Source organism: Trachurus japonicus, chromosome 6, assembly GCF_045865225.1.
Source record: "Trachurus japonicus isolate A0001 chromosome 6, Traja_1.0".
Lineage (NCBI taxonomy): Eukaryota > Metazoa > Chordata > Actinopteri > Carangiformes > Carangidae > Trachurus > Trachurus japonicus.
This window is the reverse complement of record NC_140912.1, coordinates 14,007,788-14,030,734: the sequence shown is the minus strand read 5'-3', so window position 1 is coordinate 14,030,734 and position 22,947 is coordinate 14,007,788. Positions and strand designations below refer to the sequence as shown.

At 43.6% G+C, this 22,947-nt stretch overlaps 1 protein-coding gene and 1 long non-coding RNA gene across 2 annotated transcripts in view; both read right to left on the bottom strand.

Moving 5' to 3' along the window:
• LOC146985823 (uncharacterized) overlaps positions 1 to 22,947 on the bottom strand; it is a 179,682-nt gene that overhangs the window by 139,491 nt on the left and 17,244 nt on the right. The window lies entirely within an intron of this gene.
• On the bottom strand, positions 3,429 to 22,216 carry klf13 (Kruppel like factor 13). Its single transcript, XM_085779092.1, has 2 exons — positions 21,129 to 22,216; positions 3,429 to 10,242 (listed from the first exon to the last, which is right to left on the bottom strand). Exons 1-2 carry the CDS (start codon positions 21,607 to 21,609, stop codon positions 9,920 to 9,922), a joined length of 804 nt encoding a protein of 267 aa, XP_085635218.1. The 5' UTR covers positions 21,610 to 22,216; the 3' UTR covers positions 3,429 to 9,919.

The following is a 22,947-nucleotide window of genomic DNA, read 5'->3' as shown; positions in this document are numbered from 1 at the left end:
TTTCAATAACCAACCTACGAGTACGAGCTGAAGTAAAATTAGTCTTTCCAGTAGCAGCAGGCTGAGTTGGTGGAGTGAGAGTGAGATGGGGGGCGTTTGCTGTGTGGGCTGAAGCCTGTTGTGTGTGGGATGGATTGCATACTCCTGACTGAGTGTAGGATAGTCTCGTGACTAAAGATGACAATGTGGGTAAGGCTCACCTCTCCAACTGTTGCACCCTGCCTCAGGTCACGGTTGTGAACTGCTGCTGCTAATAATATTGAGTGACTTGTTAAGTTTTGAGGATGAATTACATCCTCACGTGATGTCTAAAGTTAGTCACTGAGGGCCCCTTTCTTCACAGTGATACATCCCAAGCTCTTGTTTCCTTCAACAACAAGTACTGAATGAGACAGAGTGCATTGTCTACTTTCTCAGATCCTCTTTTCTCAGAATTTCCTTTGAATTTGCATGAGGGACCTCCCTTTGCTTTTCTAGGCAACAAAGAGCTCTATCAGGCATGCAGCAGTCGTTTGGCAGGCCTCTCATCCTCTCCAACAGTAGAGCAGAGCCTCCATGTTGTCAAATTCACTCAACTCATTTCTAAGTCACACTTACACACAGACACACACACTGAAATCACTAGGATACAGTGATTATAAACTGCCTTTTATTTCCCTTTCAGATGCATGTGTCCCCTTCTTCTCATAATTAGAATCTATTACAGGCTTTAACATAACACAATAGTTCATAAATATTGATTTTTTTTTATGGTAAGCAGCTGCCTCATTGCGAAGGTGGAATTAAAATGTGGGACAATTATGAATATCCATGGATGTATAAGGTCAGTATTTAGATCCTCTTTGCACTATTCTCATCAGCAGACTATAAGCAACTCTACCTGAGAGTATTTACAGTGCTGTTGTGTTTTAAGCAGGATTGCTGCCTTTGATGTCTCTGCTGCAGTGAGTGGTAATGCCAACCCCCTCCCCACCTCCCATAGCTAAGCCTTGTTCTCAGCCAGTGCCAGCCTCCAATATCTGAGCTCATCCCACCCGCTCCGCAGGATCTAGCGCCAGCCCTGCCATGCACTGCACTCGAGAGTGGGTGGCATCACATGGCCCTTCAGCTCTGCCTTCTGGGGCTTGGCATGGTGGAAGAGGGGCGCACACACACACACACACACACACGAGCCTCTGTGCGATTAAGACCACTACTGCTGCTGACCACGTCTCTCCTTTTTCTGTGGATTAATTCTACTGAATCTCAAAGTCAGCTGTGCCCACACACCTCAGTGGAGCATAGACCCTTTTCCAGCCCGCAGAGCCTCCCACGCTCTAGACTTTGAGTGTGTCTAGCTTGGGTGCACCAATCAGCGCCTGGTAACACCACCCACCCACCCCCTCATCCTCATCTTCCATCTCTCACACACTGTACTGTACTTTCTCTGAGACAATGCATTCAAAATACCTCATGGTTGTGGTTCTTGCCACTCTGTAAATAACACCAGAGAATTTCACCTGGAGTCGGGTGTTCAGGAGCTGATAATCCAAAGAAAAGGTGTGACTGAGATAAATCAGTCAAACTGAAACCAGCTCCTCTGTCCCCACATCCTGTCTGCAAGGTGATACTAACAGAGATGTGCGCTCGCTGCTCATATAATTGTCTGTACTTTGCTTTGCATCTGCAGCAATATAACTCACTACGTAGGAGAAAATGTGTCATCTTTGAAAAAAAAACAAAACACGTGATTGAAAGACATGCAACCCAGACAGAATATGTGCCTCACCCACACAACCAGTAAAGCCGAGATCTTTCTTGTAATACGGCGAGATATGTGTGAATTAGCTCAGTTAGAGGTCTGCACAGAGAGAGAGTGAGACTCTGCTGTTGCATGACCAGAAGCACAGGGTTTTTATACTTAGAAGCTCAATTCTCTTTAAGACAATGACAAAATTGGGTTCACATTGAAACTAACTATGCAGAAGTCCCCCATGTTGCAGCGCAAATATGAAAACAAGCTCTGGGAACATGCCGGCTGTGATGGCACATCAAGTTGTGTGGTGGTGCCAGGGGTGGCAGCTTGTCTGTTCGTGTAGCGTGGTGTGCTGCTCGCTCCAACCTGCCTGGAGACAGGAGGTGTACAGATTGAGCAGGGAGAACACCAGGCTCCTCATCAAGAATTTTAATGCCTTGGTTCTTTCTCTTCCTTCTTCCTGTCTCACTCACTCCACATCGCATGATTCATTATGAGCAGGAAAGGCCACGCCCGCGTGATCTTTCACAGCAGCAAATGCAGATGGAGTGCGAAACTTTGCTCTGGATTAAAAGAGCACTTTTCACAATGGGAGGTCTAGCTTGTAGTGAATCATCCATTCTTCTGGACCCGGGCATGTGCACGAAACTTCACACAGTTTATACGGTAGATCTATTTGGCTTGAAATTCTCTGCAACATGGACGGAAGGACAACCCAGCATTCAGTGCCCCACCTATTGTTGATACCCCAGCAGTTACTGTAAACATTTGCATGGGGGAACAAGGTGTACTTCCTGTTGCAAAAATAATACTGAAGTGTATGGCAGGCATGTGAGAAAAGGCTGTCTGACTGAGGAACATGGCCCCTTTCTGTATTTCTCTGATGTGACTGTAAGAGCCTGCTTTAAACTTTGAAATGTTTTATAAATGTAAATGAGGAACTTCAAAGGGAACTGGCCCAATTCTGATATTAAAGCAAGATTATGTAAAAAAAAAAAAAAAAAAAAAAAAAGAACATGCACACACATCCTTCCAAATGTAAAACTGAATTCACAAGCAGTAAAAAAAAAACACACGAAAAAAACACCCATGCTCAATTCAGTACAGTTGAGACTTTGGCCTGCTAATGTATTGACATTACGGAATCAGTTCCTTAAATTAAAGGACTAGTTTGACATTTCAGGATTCACTTTTTAACTGTAACTTAGATTAAAATATAGATAGCACACATTTCTGTCGAGTAGCCCACGACTACAGCCCTTGTTCAGCTTAGCGTAGCAAGAATGGAGTTAGAGGGGAAGTGGCCTGGCTCTTTCCCAAAAACAAACAAAAATCTGTTACTTTACTCATATGGTTAACTGTTGTATGATTTGTCCAACCCATGTGACAATAGAAATGTGTAAACTACACATTGTGCCAGACCAGATTGTTGTTTTTACACTTTATGGGAAGCTAAGGTAATTTAACCTTTAGTGGCTTTTTCTTTAGTAGAGAGTGGAATCAATCTTTTCAATTTACTTGGAACAGGAAGGTGAATAAGCATTCTTCTAGCTATTTATTTACTAATGTTCCTGCAATCATCTGTAGTCACGTGCTAGTTCCTGTTCATTGTAGCCACAGTGTTCAACAAAAAGCATACTAGTGTCACCTCAACAGGAAAAAAAAAAAACATGAAACAAATTTTAGCTGCTTATTTTATGAATTTATTTCCAAATGTAAACTTCACTATTTCATGCATACAAGTTATGACAACATACATTATTCAACAATCTGTTATTTTTCATATTTGCATAGGACATGGTCACAATATATTGTCTAACATGTAAAAAATAATGCCATAAAAAGGTACAGCAGAGCAGCTAAGACCAGCACATTAAAAGTGTGTAGAATCCAAGGAACTGTACAACTGTAATACTTGAATGTAGTGATTTTGGTTTGCTGAGAGAAAAAAACAAAATGACACCTGAAGGTTAGAGTGAGGTCATTGTAGAATGTACTGGCCATAGCTGAGTCGAGAGTTATTTACAGATTAGATTTTATTGGTGCTATGAGGGAGAGCAGCACCATGGAGTCACTACAACAGGCAACTGATGGTGATGGGCAGAGGAGAAACACACAGAGGTATCCAGAGAGCAACATTACACTGAGGAGGTACATTGAGGACAAACAGGTACAGGAAACAAAATCAAAAGGCCCTTTGTAATCAAAGGGAGGTCACTGACAGCACTTTGTGCAGCATAACTTTGAGCAGACAAATCCTTTAAGGGCAAAAAAGAAAAGAAAATATCCAATGCTTGAGTAAAAGACTTGCTTTTTCAGCATGCTTTTATTCAGTAAAGAGCACACTGCACTGTCAGTTCTGGCAGTTAAGCAAGACCACATGGTCAGTGAAGGGTACTGACAGATATGTCCTGCGAATCCGCCATGCTGCACATCCCTGCTGCTCTTTCACTCATTCAGAATTTGTTTGCTCGTATGATTTCATGGGTTTTGTTCATTCAAGTTATTTTAGAAAAAGGAAAAAAAATAAGTTTTCTTATTTGAGATGTAGAAAAAGGTCCATGATCAAGCACAGCATCCATTGATCAACCCTTACAGCACATAATGTTGAACCTGGGTCCAAATTGGGTTTGGGTTCAAAATTACTGCAACATTCATCTTTCCCTTCAAAGCCTTTGGTAACAACTTGTAACTGTGGAGCCTCTCATGAGCTGCTACTCAACTCAAAAGCCCCATCTCACTGCTCAAGAACCACTCAATCCTTTCCATTGCTGTCTCTTAAACATTATCCCCACCTTACAAAAAGCCCCAGGCCTTTGTCATGAGGGAAGACATGCTCAGTGTGTCCTTAACTTTTAAATATTGCATGTATGGTGTTCATTGGAATTGGCTTAGTCGACACAGAGAAGAAAGGAGAGATTAAACCTGGGAAATGTTGACAATGAGAAACGTACCTTGTGCACAACTCACAACGTGTAAAACCTCACAGTCAAGACAGACTTCTATTCATAACCTACTTAAATGCATCGGGTCGATGTAAGCAGCACATTTATAGCAAATGCAATTCTCAATCCTTTGGAATGGTTGGGCGTTCATTATCAAGATTGTTTATGTCAAAAATACCTGTAATAAGCCATTATACATTGCTTGAGTATTGTACAGCAAACAAAAGAAGACAAAAATTAAATAACAGGAACCAAATGAAAACGAAGCTACACAATTAAAATGTTTACAATAAGCAGAAAAGAAATATTTAACTTAGAACACTTGCATATCAAATATGCAGAGTTGCTTCATTAAATCCTGTACATAACAAAAACATGTCACACTTTATAAAACTGTACAAGTTTGTTAAATGTCTGCTTTTTGTTTGTTTTGTTTTGTTTTGTTTTGTACATCTTTTTATCCTCAACATCTGTGTCATCTTTATGAAGTTACCATTATGGTTTTGGCACACAATTGCATCAATCATGCTTTTACATTGAGATCAGTCACAAAGATTTCATCTGAGATGGTTTTATCTGTGATATATTTATGTCATTTATATGAATTTTTAAATAAGGTTAATGTTAGTTCTTTACACACTAGGCAACAATCAATTCTCTTTCATGTATTGTACAATTAGAAGAAGAAAATATTGACTGAATGCTTGTAGAAAACCTTGTCATTCCATTTTGTCATTGTATGAAGTCCTTGTTGAAATCTGTAATCTGACTGGGATTACACTCGTGGAGTTGGATTTTTAAAAAATGCTGAAATGCCAAAAGAGTTTCACACCAGTTTACAGTTGACAACATCTCTTAACATGACAAGACATATATGTGGAGCTCAACTGGAAAGAGATGGTCTAAATATTTTTGTAACATAAAATAATAAAAAATATGCTCTTATGTTTTTCCCCCCCTGGAAAGATTACGTTTTCAATCCACAAGGATGTGCAGGACCCTGACATCATGGGATGGTTATATAAAATGTAGCCCAGTGTTTTTGTCTTTTTGTTTTTGTTTTGTTTTTTACGAAAAAGTCTCTCTTTCTTTCCTTCGTCATTCAAGTAGGGACAAACAAAACCACCAGTTATTTGTGCTACTCATCAAGCAAACATAAGCTACATGATGGATGCTTCGAAAAGATATGAAGGTACAACAAAAGTCAATATTTCAAGAGGTATGATTTCTGAAAAATATACAAGCTTAAACATTATATATGTGACAAAAAAAACAACAACAATAAAAATCGTGACTACATTGCTAACTCACAATGCTGTGGTCTCTATTCTTATGGAAAACTTTCAAAAGAAACTAAATGACAAAGAAAAGAAGTCACTCCATCAGAAATCGACGTACATAGAGGAAGGTCCCTCTTTCTCATCGTGACCCCAAACAATCCTTTCATTTTTGGATAACAGGCTGACTGGAGTAACCTGCATCCTGACATCAACAGAGTATTAAGTGTTTCTGATTAAAGGGGTAAACCCCAATAAATGGGGTCAAAATTATGTTAATTTAAGCAATAATGGTGCCTTTATATAGCCTGGCAAAAACAGTCAACCTTAATGCTGTGATCAATTTGAAAAAAAAAAAAAAACTGCTGAAATGACCTGAAAGACAATGGAAAATCTAGAAAAAGAAGAAGAAAAAAAAACACAAAACAAAAGAACAGATTACACCTTTCTCCAGAGAGGTTAATAATTATTTGACATCAAAAGCAAGTACAGTAAAAATGGACATGTACAAAACTGTGTTCAATGGCCTTTTGTGTTGAATTATTCAAGTAGATTTGGTACAGTGAGAATAAAAGTTATGAGACTCTCTGCCTGTGGAGGCCTATGTCACTGGAGCAGTCTGGATGGATGGATCGACTGGGATGTTTACACTGTCGCAGTCGGTTTGTTTTCAGATGGTTGGAGCTTCCTGTCGCCTACTGTACAGTAAGTCCTCCAACACTAATGGTCAAGGGTCTTTAAAGGGGGTTTTCAGTTCACCGAAAAAACAGCGCCCAGATCGCCCAGTGCTTACTAAGGCGAATAGCAGGACTGTTGACTGTTATGAGGAAATACTAGGCAGGAGCTGGGCCCGTACAGAGGTATTCCTGTGTCTCCAGTGTGGTCAGACACTGACCAGCAGTGAGCACTAAGCACCCAGGAACACCACGAGAGGCTGGCAGACATATAAGTGCAGCAAACTGATGTTAAAACAAAATCCACAAACTGTCCCGTATCTGCTTTGCGGATGTTGACCCTGAGGTAAATGTGCAGATTATGGATTGTGATTCATGAAACCTGCATGAGGGTGAGCCACTCAGATTTTTTTTTCTTTTTTTTTTTGCAAATGCAAGTTACACTACAAACCATGTCAATTTTTTTAAATTATGATAATAAAAAGCCATGAATAGAATAGATACCACAAAAAGCTGCTCAACAGCAATTTGAAGAACTTGTTTGTGAAAATCAATGTTTTTTTTCTCAGAATTGGTTGAAGTGAAACCCTCTCAGTGCTTCTTCCACTGAGAGCTGCTGATCAGTGGCATTCAAAGTGTCGTCTTGCAGCCTGGAAATTTACTTTACATCTCGCAAAGGGTTGTTTGGATGTGGGGGTTTTTTTGAGGAAACTACAGCATTCGATCTAAATAAGGGATGTTTTCTTTCTTGAGGATGTGACAGAGCTGATTCTTCACAACTTTAAAGCGAGATGGTTGCTGCAGAGACCACGGTGGGGTGGGGTGTGCTGGGGGGGGACAAGGCCTGCCATTCATGAACTTACACCTGCCAGACCGCCTCAAAAACCCTTCTACGCCTCTCGGGGCCAAAGTTGTTAACATGCATATAGCGTGAAGTGCAGGGGCTGCAGGGTGAGAGTCAGACAACTTGTTGGTAAAATGAACCTAGCACATGCAATTTCATGATGACAATAGTCTGAAGGGGACTGACAGGACCACACCACATAGATGAAACTATTTCCAACCGCAGTGCCTGTAAGCATTAAAAGAAAATGTAGGCATAACACAGACTGGTGGGGCTGCAGCAGTTTTGATAGTGGTGCCTGTTTCCATGGAAGGTTTACTGTGCCTTTTGCCTGACTTATTGAGGCATGTCTGTCTAGAAAACACAAGTCAGCTTTCTCACGGGACATATGAGCTTCACAGGCAGGACAACGTGAGGCTGGTGAGCACTGCACTTTGCTGATATGTTCATTTTGGTTCAGATGTTTTTACAACAGTTTAAAAGCCCCCTTGTTGCGAGAGAGAAGTTTGAAAGCAGCTGTTTCGAGCGCTTGGGTTCATTTGGTGTGAATTTGGAGCAACGTTTTCCTTGGCATTGTGAAATCTGACTCTCCAGTAACGGAGTAGTGGATTTCTCCCTGTGCTTAGGATGGAGTTGGGTACATCCCACCCACACTGCCAACATTGTCTAGGTAGTACTGTTGTTCATACTCCTCTCTTTCTACTCTTATCCTACAGGTTGGATCAAACCACTAATTACAGCCATTTTCCCTCTCACAGTTCCTACAGTTGGAAGGAGGAAGGGAGTTGGGGGGGAAGGAGGAGGAGGAGGAGGAGACGAGGGGGTGTCTGCGACTGTGTGTCTCCTCCTCTGTGCTGCTCAGCTCATGATAAACCTCTCCTCTTTTATCAGGACCTGCCCCCTCTCGCCTGTCTTTTGCAGATAGCTGCTTTGTTCTCTCTGTGCTCCACCATGTTGCAGCCCAGCCCAACACTCTGCCTCACACTCTGGCCTACATTTGACTCCCAAAAGTTGGGCGGCCTTACTCAATTTTGGCAGGGTCGGAGCATCACTGCTCCGTGGCAGCACAGGTAGAGCCAGAAGAGTGAGCGAGGGAGGACTCCCCGGGAATGGCATGTTCACACTCCTCCTCCTCCTGCGGGCTGTGAATAGCTTCTTGTGGGATGCAGCTGTTTCCTCCAGGGAGGCCACAAAAGGCAGAGGCAGGAGGAGGGAAGTGAGCGGGGCTGTCTGGCTCTACCTGTGATACTGCCAACCACCAGCCCCAGGCCTCAATGAAGGGCGGCTTACAAGACTGAGTAGAAAGCTTTCTTTCACTCTTGTCTTTGGTTCTTTTTCCTATGTGCTTGCGAGATGGATAAACATTGTTTCAACTAAAGTCCCTTTGTGTCCATTTTGTGTGAAATACCGGCTGATGATACAGCACTTTTTGTTTTTTAAAAAAAAAAGCATGAACAGCTGCTTTGAAACTTAACTGTCTCTATTTAAAGGTTCTAAAGTTTCTTCAACTGAGTATATTTATAAAAACTGTTCACCCAATATAATCCTGATCCTCCCACAGTGCAGATTTACACAGTATACTGCACACTGCTGTTTAATGAAGTACATATTTAACCCAGTGTAATGGCAACTAAATATTAACATCGCAGTGGAGGAACAGATGTATTTTGTTTACTGAGGCGAGGGTTTGGGGATTGATTTCATAACACACAGCATTTACATCACATATGAATCCCCAGAACATGAAGGAGAACAGAACATGAGTTTTGAACGTATGACCGTAGGGCTAGTTTCCTCGAGTGTGAAAACTAACAAAAAAAACGAAGAGTGCAAATTGTGTTGAGTGTAAGGCTGCTATATATGTACTGTATGTTTCTCTTCACCATGTTCATTCTTTCAAGCTAACAAGGCCATCCCTGAGCAGGGCGTAAAATTCAACCCCTGTTGAATTTCAGAGTAAAGTGATGAGTATATTGTGCAGTCAATGTGAGTACTGTTAAGTACTGTGGTATTACAGAAATAGCAACTGTTTTCAATCCTGAGGTGTGTGTGTACCCCTTCTCCTCTGTTCAAAAAAATCAAAAAATCAAAACAAACAAACAAAATAGATTTTGATAAGACTTGTCAGGGTGTCTTTTCTTTTTCTTCCAAACCTTGTTTCGCTGACTGTGTATGAACGTATATTGGACAACTAGCCATCATCAGAAGCTAAAAAAATACAGACATATGGTACAGAATGTAAATATTGCCATCTGGGAAAGGCATTACCTTCTTTTAGGATCACACAAGTAATTGCACTACAATAAGCAGTTATGTACAGTATGGTACACCACAGCAAGCGCGGGAATAGCAAAGGGGGGTTGCTGACAACTGTGCAACACAAGTGTTATGACAAAAACACAGGCCTCTCAGGTCAGAGGCGGAAAGTGCGACTGGGTTTCAGTTTAAGGCGAGTTGGCTGGGCTGAGGGTGGGGCTGAGGGTGGGGCTGGAGGCATCTGAGCGGCTGTAGTCGCTGAGGGAGCTGGGACGTGTTGTGTTGCTGCCGCCGCCGCTGCTGCCGTGAGGCCTCTTCAGCATGCCGGGCTGGAAATCTGAGTGGCGCCGGGCGTGCTTCATCAGGTGGTCGCTGCGCATGAAGCGCTTGTCACAAAGCGGGCACCCAAACTTTTTCTCGCCCGTGTGGGTGCGGTAATGGCGGGCCAGCTCATCGGAGCGAGCGAACTTCTTACTGCAGTCTGGCCAGGTACATGGGAAAGGCCGTTCTCCTGCAACACACAGAAGGAAGGAGAGATGTCGGTGTTTAATCACACAAGAATCACAAGACGATAGCTGCATGGCTGTACCGCCCATTTTCATGTTACAGCCCATTTAGCATCAGATCATGTGTATTTTACATTTGGGCTGGGCACTTTTTTTAATCCCTGACTGTACTTTCCAAGCAGCCATCGTTTTCCACTCATTATAGTCTGATATAAAAATACATTTGCAAATATTGTGAAAGGATTTCATGCTAATTTTAACACTGTGCTGGAATAAATGGGAGTCAATGGCTGTCTGGAAGGTTTAAACGAGGCAAACTGACTGCAATTCAACTCAACTATTCTTGAGAGAATGGTGGACAGGAATGTAGAGTACGGTACATGTGATTTGTATTAAATGGGCCAGCACATGCTCAATCCACCTTAAATGCTTTTCTGTACTGTGTACAATGGGAATCACATAGGCTTTTCAGATGTTTTGATTGTGTCGCTGAACATAACATGAAAGGAACGAAACTCATTGATGCGTTCTTTGTTTCACACTCTGATCACAAAAGTGCTACCATAGTTAGAGTAGTGATTCATTATGAGATGTTTACAGGTTAACGAGTCATGAGCACTGCCGCACACAACAGCAAGCAGACATTTTTTCCAAAGAGGACAGGTCCTGCTGAACAAGACTGTGCTGTTTTCTGTACACAGGAACTGTGAGTCATCCAGTAACAACATTGACAAGGTTACTGCTCAGCCTGACAGGTCAGTGAGGAGAAGGATATCAAAACCCACTCATCTTCAAAAATATTAAAAATGTGAGACGTGAGGGCTGTCAGGAGCCATGGGACTCTGGGTAAATCACCTAAAAATTGGCGCTGTGCTCAAGGAGCAGACACAGTTTAATTATCTGAGCTCCAGATGCTAATCACACTCACAATGGTTGCCCAGCCCATTTTCCAACATGCAACTATCTGTGACTCGGCACATGGGAAATTACACCCTCCCCCCCTTCCATCAGGCAATAAAAGTGGGCTTTGACACAAATATACCCAAAGCCAGATGGTACTATATATCTTGTGGTTTCCTTTCATTCTGATGTGGAAACTGTGTGCATGGAGCCTAAATGTAGCGTTCTGCATCCACTGGCCAATGTGTCTAATACTGTATTCATTTAGTTCCATTTCACTGAGTTTCTGCCTGACAATAGCTACATCCAGAATTCTAATTTTACCAGCATGACCTTGCAGCACTGTAGCGAAGGGCGGGATGTATTCTTTTAATGTTATGCATATTCCCTGACAGTAGGAACAATCCATCTTCTTGTAAGCCTATGTGTCAAGGATTCTAGGTATGAAAAGGAATAGATGTTGGGATGCGTTAATGTTTATTGGTGGCATGACGAATGAGCACATAAGAACAGGCTCTGCCAAATACTTTCTTTGTTCTGTGGTTTCCCTCAGGGCCACAATGGAAACAGTGCTGCTCAGCATCAAACAGTCATATGCTACCTGATGCCAGGGAGTCTCAAAAAACAAGAACTCAGTGCACAACTAGTCCCGGCAACACCCCCCCACACCCACCCCCCACCTCCGACCCACCCCCCCGTACTGCATGGTTACAAAACATGCAGACAGACAGAGCAAGTCTAGACAGCCCAGTCTGTGTTCCTGCCCCTGACGCCTCACCTCAGCTCCAGACAAACTCAGTCAGCCCTGCCCACTACAGTTCCTCAGGGTTCATTCAGAGCTCAGTGTATGTAAACTCTGTAACTGACATACAGATATTTGCATGTTTAGTGCACAACCTTATCTTTAGGTTTGGCAAAAAAAATCTTTATACTTAACTTTCCTGCTACGGATCACACAAAAGGAAACACACTTATCATCAATCCTGCATGACGTTGGAGTTGAAGTTACACTTCATGTTTGTTTGACCCTGTTTACATATCCTGGATAACACCCTCCCTGGAGCAAAGCTCCAGCAGAGAAGGGAGCTGTGTAACTTTTAGGGCAATCACCTCTTTGAAGTGACTCATGATAGTCCAATTTCATCCCTTATTAGCAAGAGCTGCAGCCTCTGTTGCCACCTGGTACTAGAAAATGAGTTACTGGCTAAAAAAGAAGAGCTAAGATCTGCAGGCTGCTTAAGGCTAAATAACCAGTGTAACGGATCCAACAACATATTTAACCAGACACCAGAGAGCTAGGCTGAGATATCCAGTCTAACAGCTCTTATACAGTGATGCGGTCATAGTGGAAGCATCAGGTATCCAACATTAACTCACCGAGACGCATCAAATTATATAGGGCTCTGTGACTTCTTAGAAAATGCCGCATTGGTTCATACGCTGCCCATTTTCACCTTGTGCTAAACTGCTTCTGGCATTTAGGTCACCAGTATAATAATATGCATTAAACTCCTGCTGCTTTAATGTAAGCCTCACAAGCTTCACTTGCTTAAAGACAAAAAAACATCCAATGCCACAATTAATACTTTGTTTCGTAACACGTAGATAGGGAGGTTTAGGGAACAAAGACTTTGATCCTGAGTGGAAACAATGATAGGGGCTATTACCCTGTTGTGGTAGGAGGATGTCGCTCTCCAAGATATTTCAATAGACTGCAGCTATTACTCAGCATCTCCAAAGGAAAAAAAAAGAATGCAGCAAGCTACTCCCCTTACCCTGCTGCACTTCCCATCTAGTCCCAGTGTTGTCACGGCAGGGCCGACGCTCGGCCCCACCGACTGGTTCCCATATCTGGCAACGCGCCACATCCAGGGTGTGGTTTGTCTTTCTCAGAATGTGTCAGTTGCAGAACGCGAGGTGGAGTGGGGGTATAATGAGGGAAGCTTTTCCCTAATGAACACAGTGACCCAGTTACCCGTAAAGTGAGTTACATCACGCACGCAAACTGTACCTCTGCTAAGCACTAGTGTCCCCCCTCCAAGGCGATGCGATTATGTCACAGGTACTCTTGTTATATAATTGTTCTCTCTGAGGCCACTGGGTCAGTAAATAAACAGCTCATCTCTGCTCCTCGCTCTCCATATTCCTCTCATTCATGTCTATGAAGCTTGGCTCCTTGGCTTCTGCAGAAATGGTTGCAAGAAATGGAATCTGTCTCTCCCGGTGTAAAGGGATGCTTTTTGTGAAGCCGAGATCAAATCTCTTTTTTGACGTGAGCAGCAGCAGCGCAGGAACTTGGCTCGGTCACCTGCTCCAACAGCAGCAACCAGCATTTCAAACACAGATAGATAACATTCCTGGTGTGTCCTCAGGCATGGGCCAAACTCACACGGTGTACAGCTACAAACTCTATGTGGGCCTGTCATAAGAGAGCTTGAGTAAATAGCTCTGCAGGGTTAGAAGGGCAAAAAAAAAAAAAAAAAAGAACCCAGAGCTCCTATGAATACTTAAGAGATCACCTTGAAGTTAACTTAGTCCTGCCTGTGCAGTGAGAAGCAGAACAGGAAACGTCTCTTACTAAGCTCAGAACAACATCAACAACAAGATGCACATGAACCCCTGTGTGGACTTTCTATGTGCAAACAGCCAGACAAAGGGAAAGTAAGGCTGCAGTCAGAGTGTAGATCACAGCTCATTAGAGTTGGAGCTACCTCACTTCAGTGCTGGCTTAGTGGCACAGCCAGCTTGGCAACATGAAATGAGAGGGACACCACTAACTCCAGTGGTAGGGCTCAGCACAATCCTGTAATTTGGTTGCATGTTTACAACAGACTATGACCTGTAACCAACCAGGAGCCAGCTACTCTGCCAGGAGACATCCATTCGCGGGATTTTGAGTAATGCTAAAATGACTGCCGAGTCCCTGATCAGCACAAACCACTGGAGCAGACAGGGTTAACTAACTGTGGTTTGCCTCTCCCTCCACACGCACCATTACATACCCAGATGATATAAACACAAGCATGTGTGTGCAGAACAATAAATATACATTAAGCTTTTTCATTGTTCATGCAGCAGTATATATATGCAGACTGTGCATGTGCAAAAATAACAACAAAGGCTCACAAAGTTCTGTGGTCTGTAGAAAAGGAAAAAAAACAACACGCTGTTTGATTTGAAACACATCTGAGATCAGAGTGCCTGTTTACGTGGCTGTTTGTCTATGAAAAATCGACTCAGTGGGAGAGGAGTCAAATTACGGAGAAAATCAGTCAGTCAAAACATGTTTTCTCAAAAGCTCCATTCAGAATCCGCTGTGAACAAGTAGTCATCGTCTCTGTAGGAGCAACAAAGGACCCTCGGGTGGGTCAGGTACTCGTGATGAGGACCGGCTCAAACTTGTCAAGGGAAACCTCCGAAAACAAGGAGCATTTGATCTATTATCATCTTTTGTCTTTATTGTGAGGGACCTTGCTTGACGTTGAATAGTCGGGCTCCCCTTGTGGGCCTATAGCTGTCAGATTGTGAACAATAGCAGCAGCCTCGCTCCCAGCGGGAGAGGCACTCCTGTAATGCATTTCAATCAGACAGGCTGTGCGTACTAACCGTAACTCACTCCCCTTGGTCTGCACTGCACAGGGCTATTGACATTCACCCGGAGACATGCAGCGGGGGTCGAGTGTGACTGTCTGATTCCTGCACACACTTAGCCATACATTACTTCATCTCAAGTCTTTAAGGGAAAGGCCAGTATAGCTTGCCTGCATTGACCAGATCATCACATTTGCCTCAATTAGTTAAAGTGGGCACTCTCTTTCAGCCTTGAGTGCATGTTAAAACAACCTGCAGCCTTGATGTGTTGCAGGCAGTCTCCTTATCTTTTAAACCCTGGTTAACTAAGGAAATGCAAACAGCTGCAGCCATTAATGGCTGTTTACAGTTAGTCCGTGAGAGCAGGTGGAAGCAGGGATGCCCCATCATCCGTGACTCTCACTCACACAGCACAATGTCAGCTCACTCCACTCATGGAGGTTGACACCATAGCTTGCATGAGATGGACATGCTTAGTATCTAGTGTCAAACAAAGCGCCATAGCTCGATCCTGAGAGGCCTCACCGTGCTGTGATAAGAGGAGATACAGGCTGCAGATACTGCCAGCTGCCCCGGTGTTATACCTGATACTCTGTCGGTGAGTGGAAGAGAAATATTTTCATGTCTCTCAGGGAAAATGATTATGCCCACCTTCCCCCCCAGGACTGAACAAAACACTTCTCATGTTGTGCAGAGGACCACACCCCTGTGTGTCGTGGTCTGCCACAGTCTGATTTATCACACAGAGAAAGGCGACACACCTTACACACTGTAGGGAACATAAACAGCCCAGCTAGAGACAAAACACTCCCCTCTGACATTAGCTCCACAACGATTTTCAACCATTCCACTCTTATTCAAGCTGTGCAAGCGATCACAGTCGGTCTCTAACTCTCAGATGGGACCCTGTGAGTGCCGGGCTGACAGGGGTGTTCTCTGCTGCAGAGGTCACAGCCCTTCAAACGTTAATCAGATTAGCTGCAGATGCAGCTGAATAAATGACCTACATCAATGGAGGGCATCGACAGTGAATATCCTAGTATCTGACCCCACCCCCACCCCGCCACACTGTATATTCTACGTCTTTGTGCTGCAGAACCTTCCCTTGCATGTTGAGATGCGGTTGGTGGTTGTTAAACAGTAGGAGCAAAAAAGAAAATGCACAAATGTTCCACAGGTCTGTATTCCTCTCTTCCTGCCGCCAGTAATCAACACCACGCCACAAGCCATGGCCGGAGCTTGGCCTCGCAACACAACACGCTTCAGCACCTATTTTGCTATGCAGGCTGGAGAAGGGTGGGAGGGGCTTGTGAGAGGAATAGACAGAGTAGCTTTTATAGTAGTACTCCAGAGCTAACTGAAGAATACATGAGCCCTGTGGGCCATTGAAAGCAGCCCGGGAACTGCCTAACAGGGGCCTTTCAGTATTATGAGTGTCCACCATGCATGCCTAGCTACTAAATCACAGTTAAATCAGGTTTATATTCCAATATATTAAGTCAGGAACTATCCTACAGTCTGCTTTACATAGGGCACCAGAACATATCTCTGTGATGTCTTTCATGAAACACTGCACCAGAGGATTAGAACAGGCAAGATGGTGGCTCCACTTTGGTTTTATTTACAACCCCGAGGATCAAGTAGGTTTAACTAATGCCTTGTTTCCACTGCACATACTATACTGTCCTGCTACATATGGTCTGGCCCGATTTCATTCACAATGTCTTATCTCACAGCATGAACAAGAGCTATAGGCTCTGCGAGGCTTTACTTGGGGGCGCAGTGGTGCTTTAGGCTAAACTGACAATGGTAGCATGTTCAAGATAAGCAGATAATACTGCATGTACCACGTTGACCATTTTACCATGCTAACATCTGCTAATTATTACTGAACACAATGAGCAGCTGAGGTTCAGAAGAATGCCATTCGTTTTATAAAAAAAAAGACATTACACTTAAATCTACAATGCAAATTTGATGGTGGCACTGGAGGACAAGTTACATGATAGACAATTTCAAAGTTTCATGATTGTCTTTACAAAAAAAAACCTCATGGCGGTGCATCCTGCAGTCGTTCAGTCTGGACCACCAATGAGGTGGATGCACAGGCCCACACCGCTAGCATGGCTACAAACATACAGTATAACTTGTAGGATCACCAGAGTGGAGATAAATGGAAACTGTTGAACATCTCCTGGCAGGGCAGCTTTATTTTATTAAATGTCAGCAGAAATATGGCTCAACTGGGAGGGATGGTGGAAATCCTGCCGTGTGGCATGTAGACACACTAACCTCTTGTGCCCCAGTAGAGTGTTTGCATATTGCTGTGCCAAGGTCAGGCTGAAGTAAGAGCAGGAAAACCCCATCTCCACCCTGCTACCTCATCACTGCCACCAGCCACACAGGAACACTGTGCACTCTGTGTAGCAGTGCAGCCAAATATAAAACCACTGGCAGAGATGCAGTATATATAATCAGAGACTCCTGTGTCTTTTTTCCATGTGGAATTTGGTATAATTTCACGTTCAAAAAAAGTGTCATTAACCACAGTTATTTGACCAAAAATAGAAAGCATGCATGAATAACTGGATCTACATGGCAGTGGAACTGTGCTGCCAGGTGGTGCCACTTATTTTTTTTTTTTAGGACAGACAGTAAAGGGCTTTACAGCCATCTCACAGTATTAGAGGTACCCCCAGCATAACACAAAAGAGACCCAGACAAAATGTCAAACCAACTGTAAAATATGTCATTAAGCTCTTTGTCTTTGAGAAATATTGACCCTGTTCCTCCTGGTGATTCAAATAGTTTTCGAATAGGTCTTGAACACTGACAAGATGGCCTTTTGTGAGGCCCAGCTGTGGGGGGGTAGGGTAGGGTTTGGGGCACACAGAAGGCCTGGGCTGTTCTTTCTGAAGAAGACATGACTTGTAATGAGCTTGTCAGGGGCCATCTCTCTTTTGGATATGGCAGTCTGCATGACATGACCAAAGCAGAGTAATGAGGCTTCACAGAGAACACCGTGTACTCGATGACCTCAAGACACCTCTTGGGAAAGTGGGTCTTCATCGTTAAGAGTCCGTTATACTCTTAACAGAGAGAGTCAAGAAAGAATGAATGAAGGGAAATCAATTGGTGCTGAGAACGACCCACAGTTGGTAATATGGTCTTTGTTTGTTCCATTTGACCATAAAACTTAGTTTATCTGCACAACGGCATTATATGACTGCATTTTCCATACTGCAGGATAAGTATGTGTCAGAGTAAAGCCCCACCTCCCACACCGGGAGATCAGACAAATGCTGTCTGGTAACCTTAGACCCCTAAACTGCTGTGGATTTGTCGCCATCAAACTCAATGCAGTATAATGAGTGATTTAAATTCAGCATGTTCTCCCATGTCTGCCACATCCCGGTGTCCCTCTAATGTGCTGGAGGAGATGAAGAAAAGCAACCTAAAATGAAACCACTGAAGAGACTCTTAACTGGGAACTTTTTAATACCTTTAAAGAGATAAATCTCCCAGTTCCTTAGGATAATCCCCAGATCTTGCTGTGGACAGCTTTTCCACCATGAAAACCACTCACAGTGAGGTTTGTAAATGAGTCTGACTACATTGTTCCCTGAAAAATGCATTGCTGTTCAGTTTTTAATATGGAATTTTTAAATGCTTTGAACACTGGAAATGAACTTTTATTCACCTCCATCACTGGAGTGGCATCAGAAATCTCATTAAAAAAATTGCAAAAACCTAGGCAAAAAAAGAAAAGAAAAAGACCCTGTAACTACTTTTATAGGGTAGGTAATCATTACTGCAGGGTGAAGTTCACTTTGTGCTTGTAATGGGACTCATTTTTTTATGTACTGTAGACATTGCACAAGAAATACACCGTAGCTCAGGTTTCAGCTCCTCTTACACTCTGACAAATCACTCACACAAGGGTTGCAAAAGCTGGGATCATGAGGCTTTGGGTGCTGTAGAAGTCAAGTGAGGACGCCTTGTCCCTAGCTCTTTGTTTAGTGTCTATAACAGTGTTTCCCCCCTCAATTAGATAGCGGTGTTTGGCTGGGACTGACCGGGCTCCCATCCATTCTCTCTTCGCTCTGCTAGTAGGGGCTGAGGGGAAGCACACTGCCAGAGTCTGGCTCTATGAAAGCACTGCAAGCAGCCTGGCTGAACTCAGATGACCCACATTCTGGGACTATCCAATCAAATAAGCAGGGAGAGTCATTATTATCAGAATTTATGGGACACAAACCAATCGTGAAGCCAGACGCCGGAGCATATCCATACAGAAAAGGCAGGCGAAAGGAAACGCTTAATAGGCAAAGAGACAAGGGCTGGGCTAATATGGAGCAATAAAACTGCACTGAAAACACATGGTTGGGGCTGCAGGGAAGTGCACTGTGTGCTGGAGGCTGGCACACTGAGAGCCCTGCTGCAAGTTTGGCTGAGACGAAGCAGCTGAACTGAGATGACTCACGTTTTGTGACTGTCCTTATTATGAGAAATTATAGGGCACAAACCAATCACAAAGCCAGGCACAGGAGTGTATCTCTAAGGAAAGGAGAGGCTTAATAAGCAAAGAGACGAGGGCACGGCTGATAGACTGTGATATAACAAAAAAAACAGGCAGTTATCGGCACCATGACCCATGCTTTATGCACATACATAAGTCTAAATGTTCTCTTAGCTTCCTCTTTCTGTTAAATGTAGGTTACATGCCACAGCTGTCAGCACCAAGATGAACAGACAAATGTACAGAATGCAAGACCCAGGCTGGGCCACCACAAGAAAAAACACCATATAACAGGCGAATAGAGTCTTATAGGTTTTACTTTCTGTTTTCAAGTTAGGCTTTGTTATTTCAATGACATATGGCATCCATATGAAATGCTTGTGTAGGACATAGGTGATATGAGGATACAGGCAGTCACAAAGCCAGAAAACAGACTATCCCAACAGTAAGGCAGGGATAAAAGAAAAGCTTTACAGGGCAGGCTATGAGACAAGAATTTACCCCTGTAAAATAGGGCCACAGCTGTTTCATATATGAGACAACTACAGGCTGAATTGTGCTGTGCCACATATTTAGAGTTGTGCATTTTACTCACACACGTCGATAAAATCAGTAGGGCTCAAATATGTGTCAAGTGCACATGGCGTCTCTCTTACGTGATCCAGAAAGGTCTGTTTTGTTTCTGGTCTGTCAGGCATGATGTGTGCGTATGTGTGTGTGTGTGTGTGTGTGTGTGTGTGTGTGTGTGTGTGTGTGTGTGTGTGTGTGTGTGTGTGTGTGTGTGTGTGTGAAGAATGGTGGATGGTGGTGGGAAGAGGGAGTGTGAGCTGCAGTCTATACAGAGCAGGAGCTCCTCAGTCGAGGCTCAGCTAGCTGAGTCTGTTGCTGGCCAGATCAGCTGGCAGTCTGTCTTGTGGGGGTGTGGCACATCACAACAAAGGGCTCTGGGCAGACGGACGACTGCACAGCTCTTATCAACCCCCCAATTTGAGTCCCATCTACATCTTTTTTCCCCATTCTCTGTTGTAGCCTATCCTGCGGAATGCAAAGCGCAAATAATGGAGGTAGCTACGGTCCTTCAGGAAGGTCAAACCTAACAGACAGCTCATCTGGAGCGCACCTCAGAGCCTTTCTCTCTGCAGTGTGACGGTACATTCAAGTCTACTGGATTGATGTTGAAAACTTTTTATTTATTTATTTTTGCATGCCCCGGCTCTATTGCACACTTGGTTTGTTCTGTTAGGTGTGCACATCACACGCCGTGAAGGGGATGGAGGGGGGTGGATGGGTTATCTATCGCCTCATGTTGCAATGAAACCAACCAAACTTTACTTGAATCAATGTGCGCAAGAAGAAGAAAAAAAAAGCAAGCTGGAAATGTGATGTTTCGCGGTTCCTGCATTTGCACTGCAGTTTCGGTTTGTACACACTGTCCAATGCGGGGTGTGGAGGGCTTGGGAAGGGGGGGTTGCAAGAGGAAAGCCGTGACAAAGCTCAGAGACTTGAGTGGGAGTGGCACTATTTTCGAGTCCCCCCCACCACCGCTCTCCCTCCCCTCTGAAATTAAAAGGACATTTGCAAAGTTCACTCAACTCAACGGAACAATGCAATTATTAAGATTATGAGCCAAATCCGCCTCGGTTTCGCAGTCTGTGCCGGCTACTTCCATTTAAGGTGGATTGGTGAATATTTACACATATGACTCGATGAAACACAGTCACCGTCCTCTGTAATATCGCTTTGAATGTAAGAAGCCACACACTTCTTTTGTTTTTAATCAGTATTCTCAGTTTTAATAATCCCATCCGGTCTCACACAGGCAAGGGAAACCACATTAAGTCATGATCACAGCAACAAACATTTGCATCCAATGAAACTGACCTGTATGTGTCCTTAGATGCGCTTTGAGGTGGGATGATTTGCCATAAACTTTTTCACAACCTGAATAGTGGCATTTGTGCTTTTTCTGAGGTGATTCCTGCTCAGTTCGACCTCTCGATCTTTTGCCTCTTTGTTTGAGCGAAGGATCGGAGATGGTGGTAGGTGTGGCAGAGTTTCCATCATCTGTGAGGTTCGGCATGCTCTCATCCTTTATTATTTTTGCCTGCTCGGCAACATTGTTTGGAGTCTGCTGGTTAAAATCCGCCAGAATCCGCGCCACCACAAAAAGAGAGGAGTTGTCTTTCACCAGAGGCTCTTTGATTTCCTCTCCGTTCTTGGAGGAGGACGGGATTTCTGGTTTAATCTCCCTATTCCCTTTAGGTGCGTGAACAATTGCACGACTGGACATTGAAACAAGGCACTCTGCTGCAAAGTGATCCATTTTGTCTTTGAAACAGCCCCCTCTGCTCCTTAATGACATTCAAAAACAAAAAACAAAAAGGAAATAAAATGATGGCGTGAGGGGGGTAAAAAAGTACTAGTTCCGTGGTTCCCTTTGTGTTGTGGTGGTGGTGAGGAAGAAGAGGAGGAGGAGGTGGTGGAGGAGGAGGAGGAGGAGGTTATTCTCATCAGAGAGAAGTGACTTTAGGATCTTACCCGGCTTTCCAATATCATCAACATCCTGTGAGAGAAACGCCTCGGACAGAGAAAAAAATGCAGACAAGCTCCCTCACATGGAGAGAGAGAGAGAGAGATGAAAAAAAAAAAAACAAGAAACCCAAAGTCTTTGTTTAGTGCAACGACGCTGGTAACAGGAACTCTAGAAACTTGGATGTGTTAACTCCCATCGCGGCTTCAAACACTCTCCAGCATAGTGAGTGTGTCTCCTGAGCGCCTGTTCCTGCTGGTTGTATCCTTGCTGGGGGCGTGTCGACCGGCAGCGCTCGGCAGCATCGTCAGAGTAGCCGCTCATTCATTGGGCACGGCGTGTCCCCAAATGCACCGAACAATACGAGTTTGCTTGAAAGTTTCACCACAGGTTGCACACGGGGGTTATGCATTGCAGAAACGTTCAGGAAGAAAAACCTGCAATAAAATAGAATTTCTTTTTGTGCGTGAGCGTGTGAGCGTGTGTTTGTGTGTGGGGGTGAGTGAGTGGGTGGGTGGGTGGCATCATTCTGCAGCATGCTGTCTTCGCCTGCATTTGCATGATGTGCACTGACATGTTTTGTACCATTTGAATAAAGCAAAAGAAAACGACTATTGCGACTGTTGATTAATTCATATAGTATTCTGCCGATTGTTTGATTAGAATATGATAGGCTATATGACGTTTTTTTTCATCTAGTTTAATTTACCTCAGTATAAACTGGTGTCTTCAAGATGTCCAGTCTCTTCAACAGTCCACACCATTCAATTGAAATTGATAAAGTATAACTAGGAAAACTTAACTGAGAAAACCAGCAAATCCTCACACCGAAAAACAAGAAACCAAGATGCAGGTTGATTTTTTGTGGCACCCAATTGAAAATACCTATAGGTTTGGTTTCTAAGGAAGTGGGTTTGTGGGAAATCAGCTAGTAAACATTGAACAGTAGCAATGTAACTTTTATGGACAGGACATTGGACAGGATTTGTGTTTTACCATGAGGTAACCTGATGAGGTGAATCTCTGAAACCACTGTGCCACTGCACTTCCCCATACACAAATGACCAATCACAAATGAGAGAACGATAAATAAATAAATGAATAAAACACAGAAGGACATTTATGAAGTCTGCAAAATAGGGGGTTGCAGTTCATCATCCCTGGTTCTTT

Bases quoted from the DNA above. Each gene is read 5' to 3' on its own strand.
- klf13 (XM_085779092.1), bottom strand. From the start codon at position 21,609: ATGTCATTAAGGAGCAGAGGGGGCTGTTTCAAAGACAAAATGGATCAC. The intron at 10,243-21,128 runs GTCAGTTTCATT...TGTGTGTTGCAG, and splicing joins GCATCTAAGGACACATACAG to GAGAACGGCCTTTCCCATGT.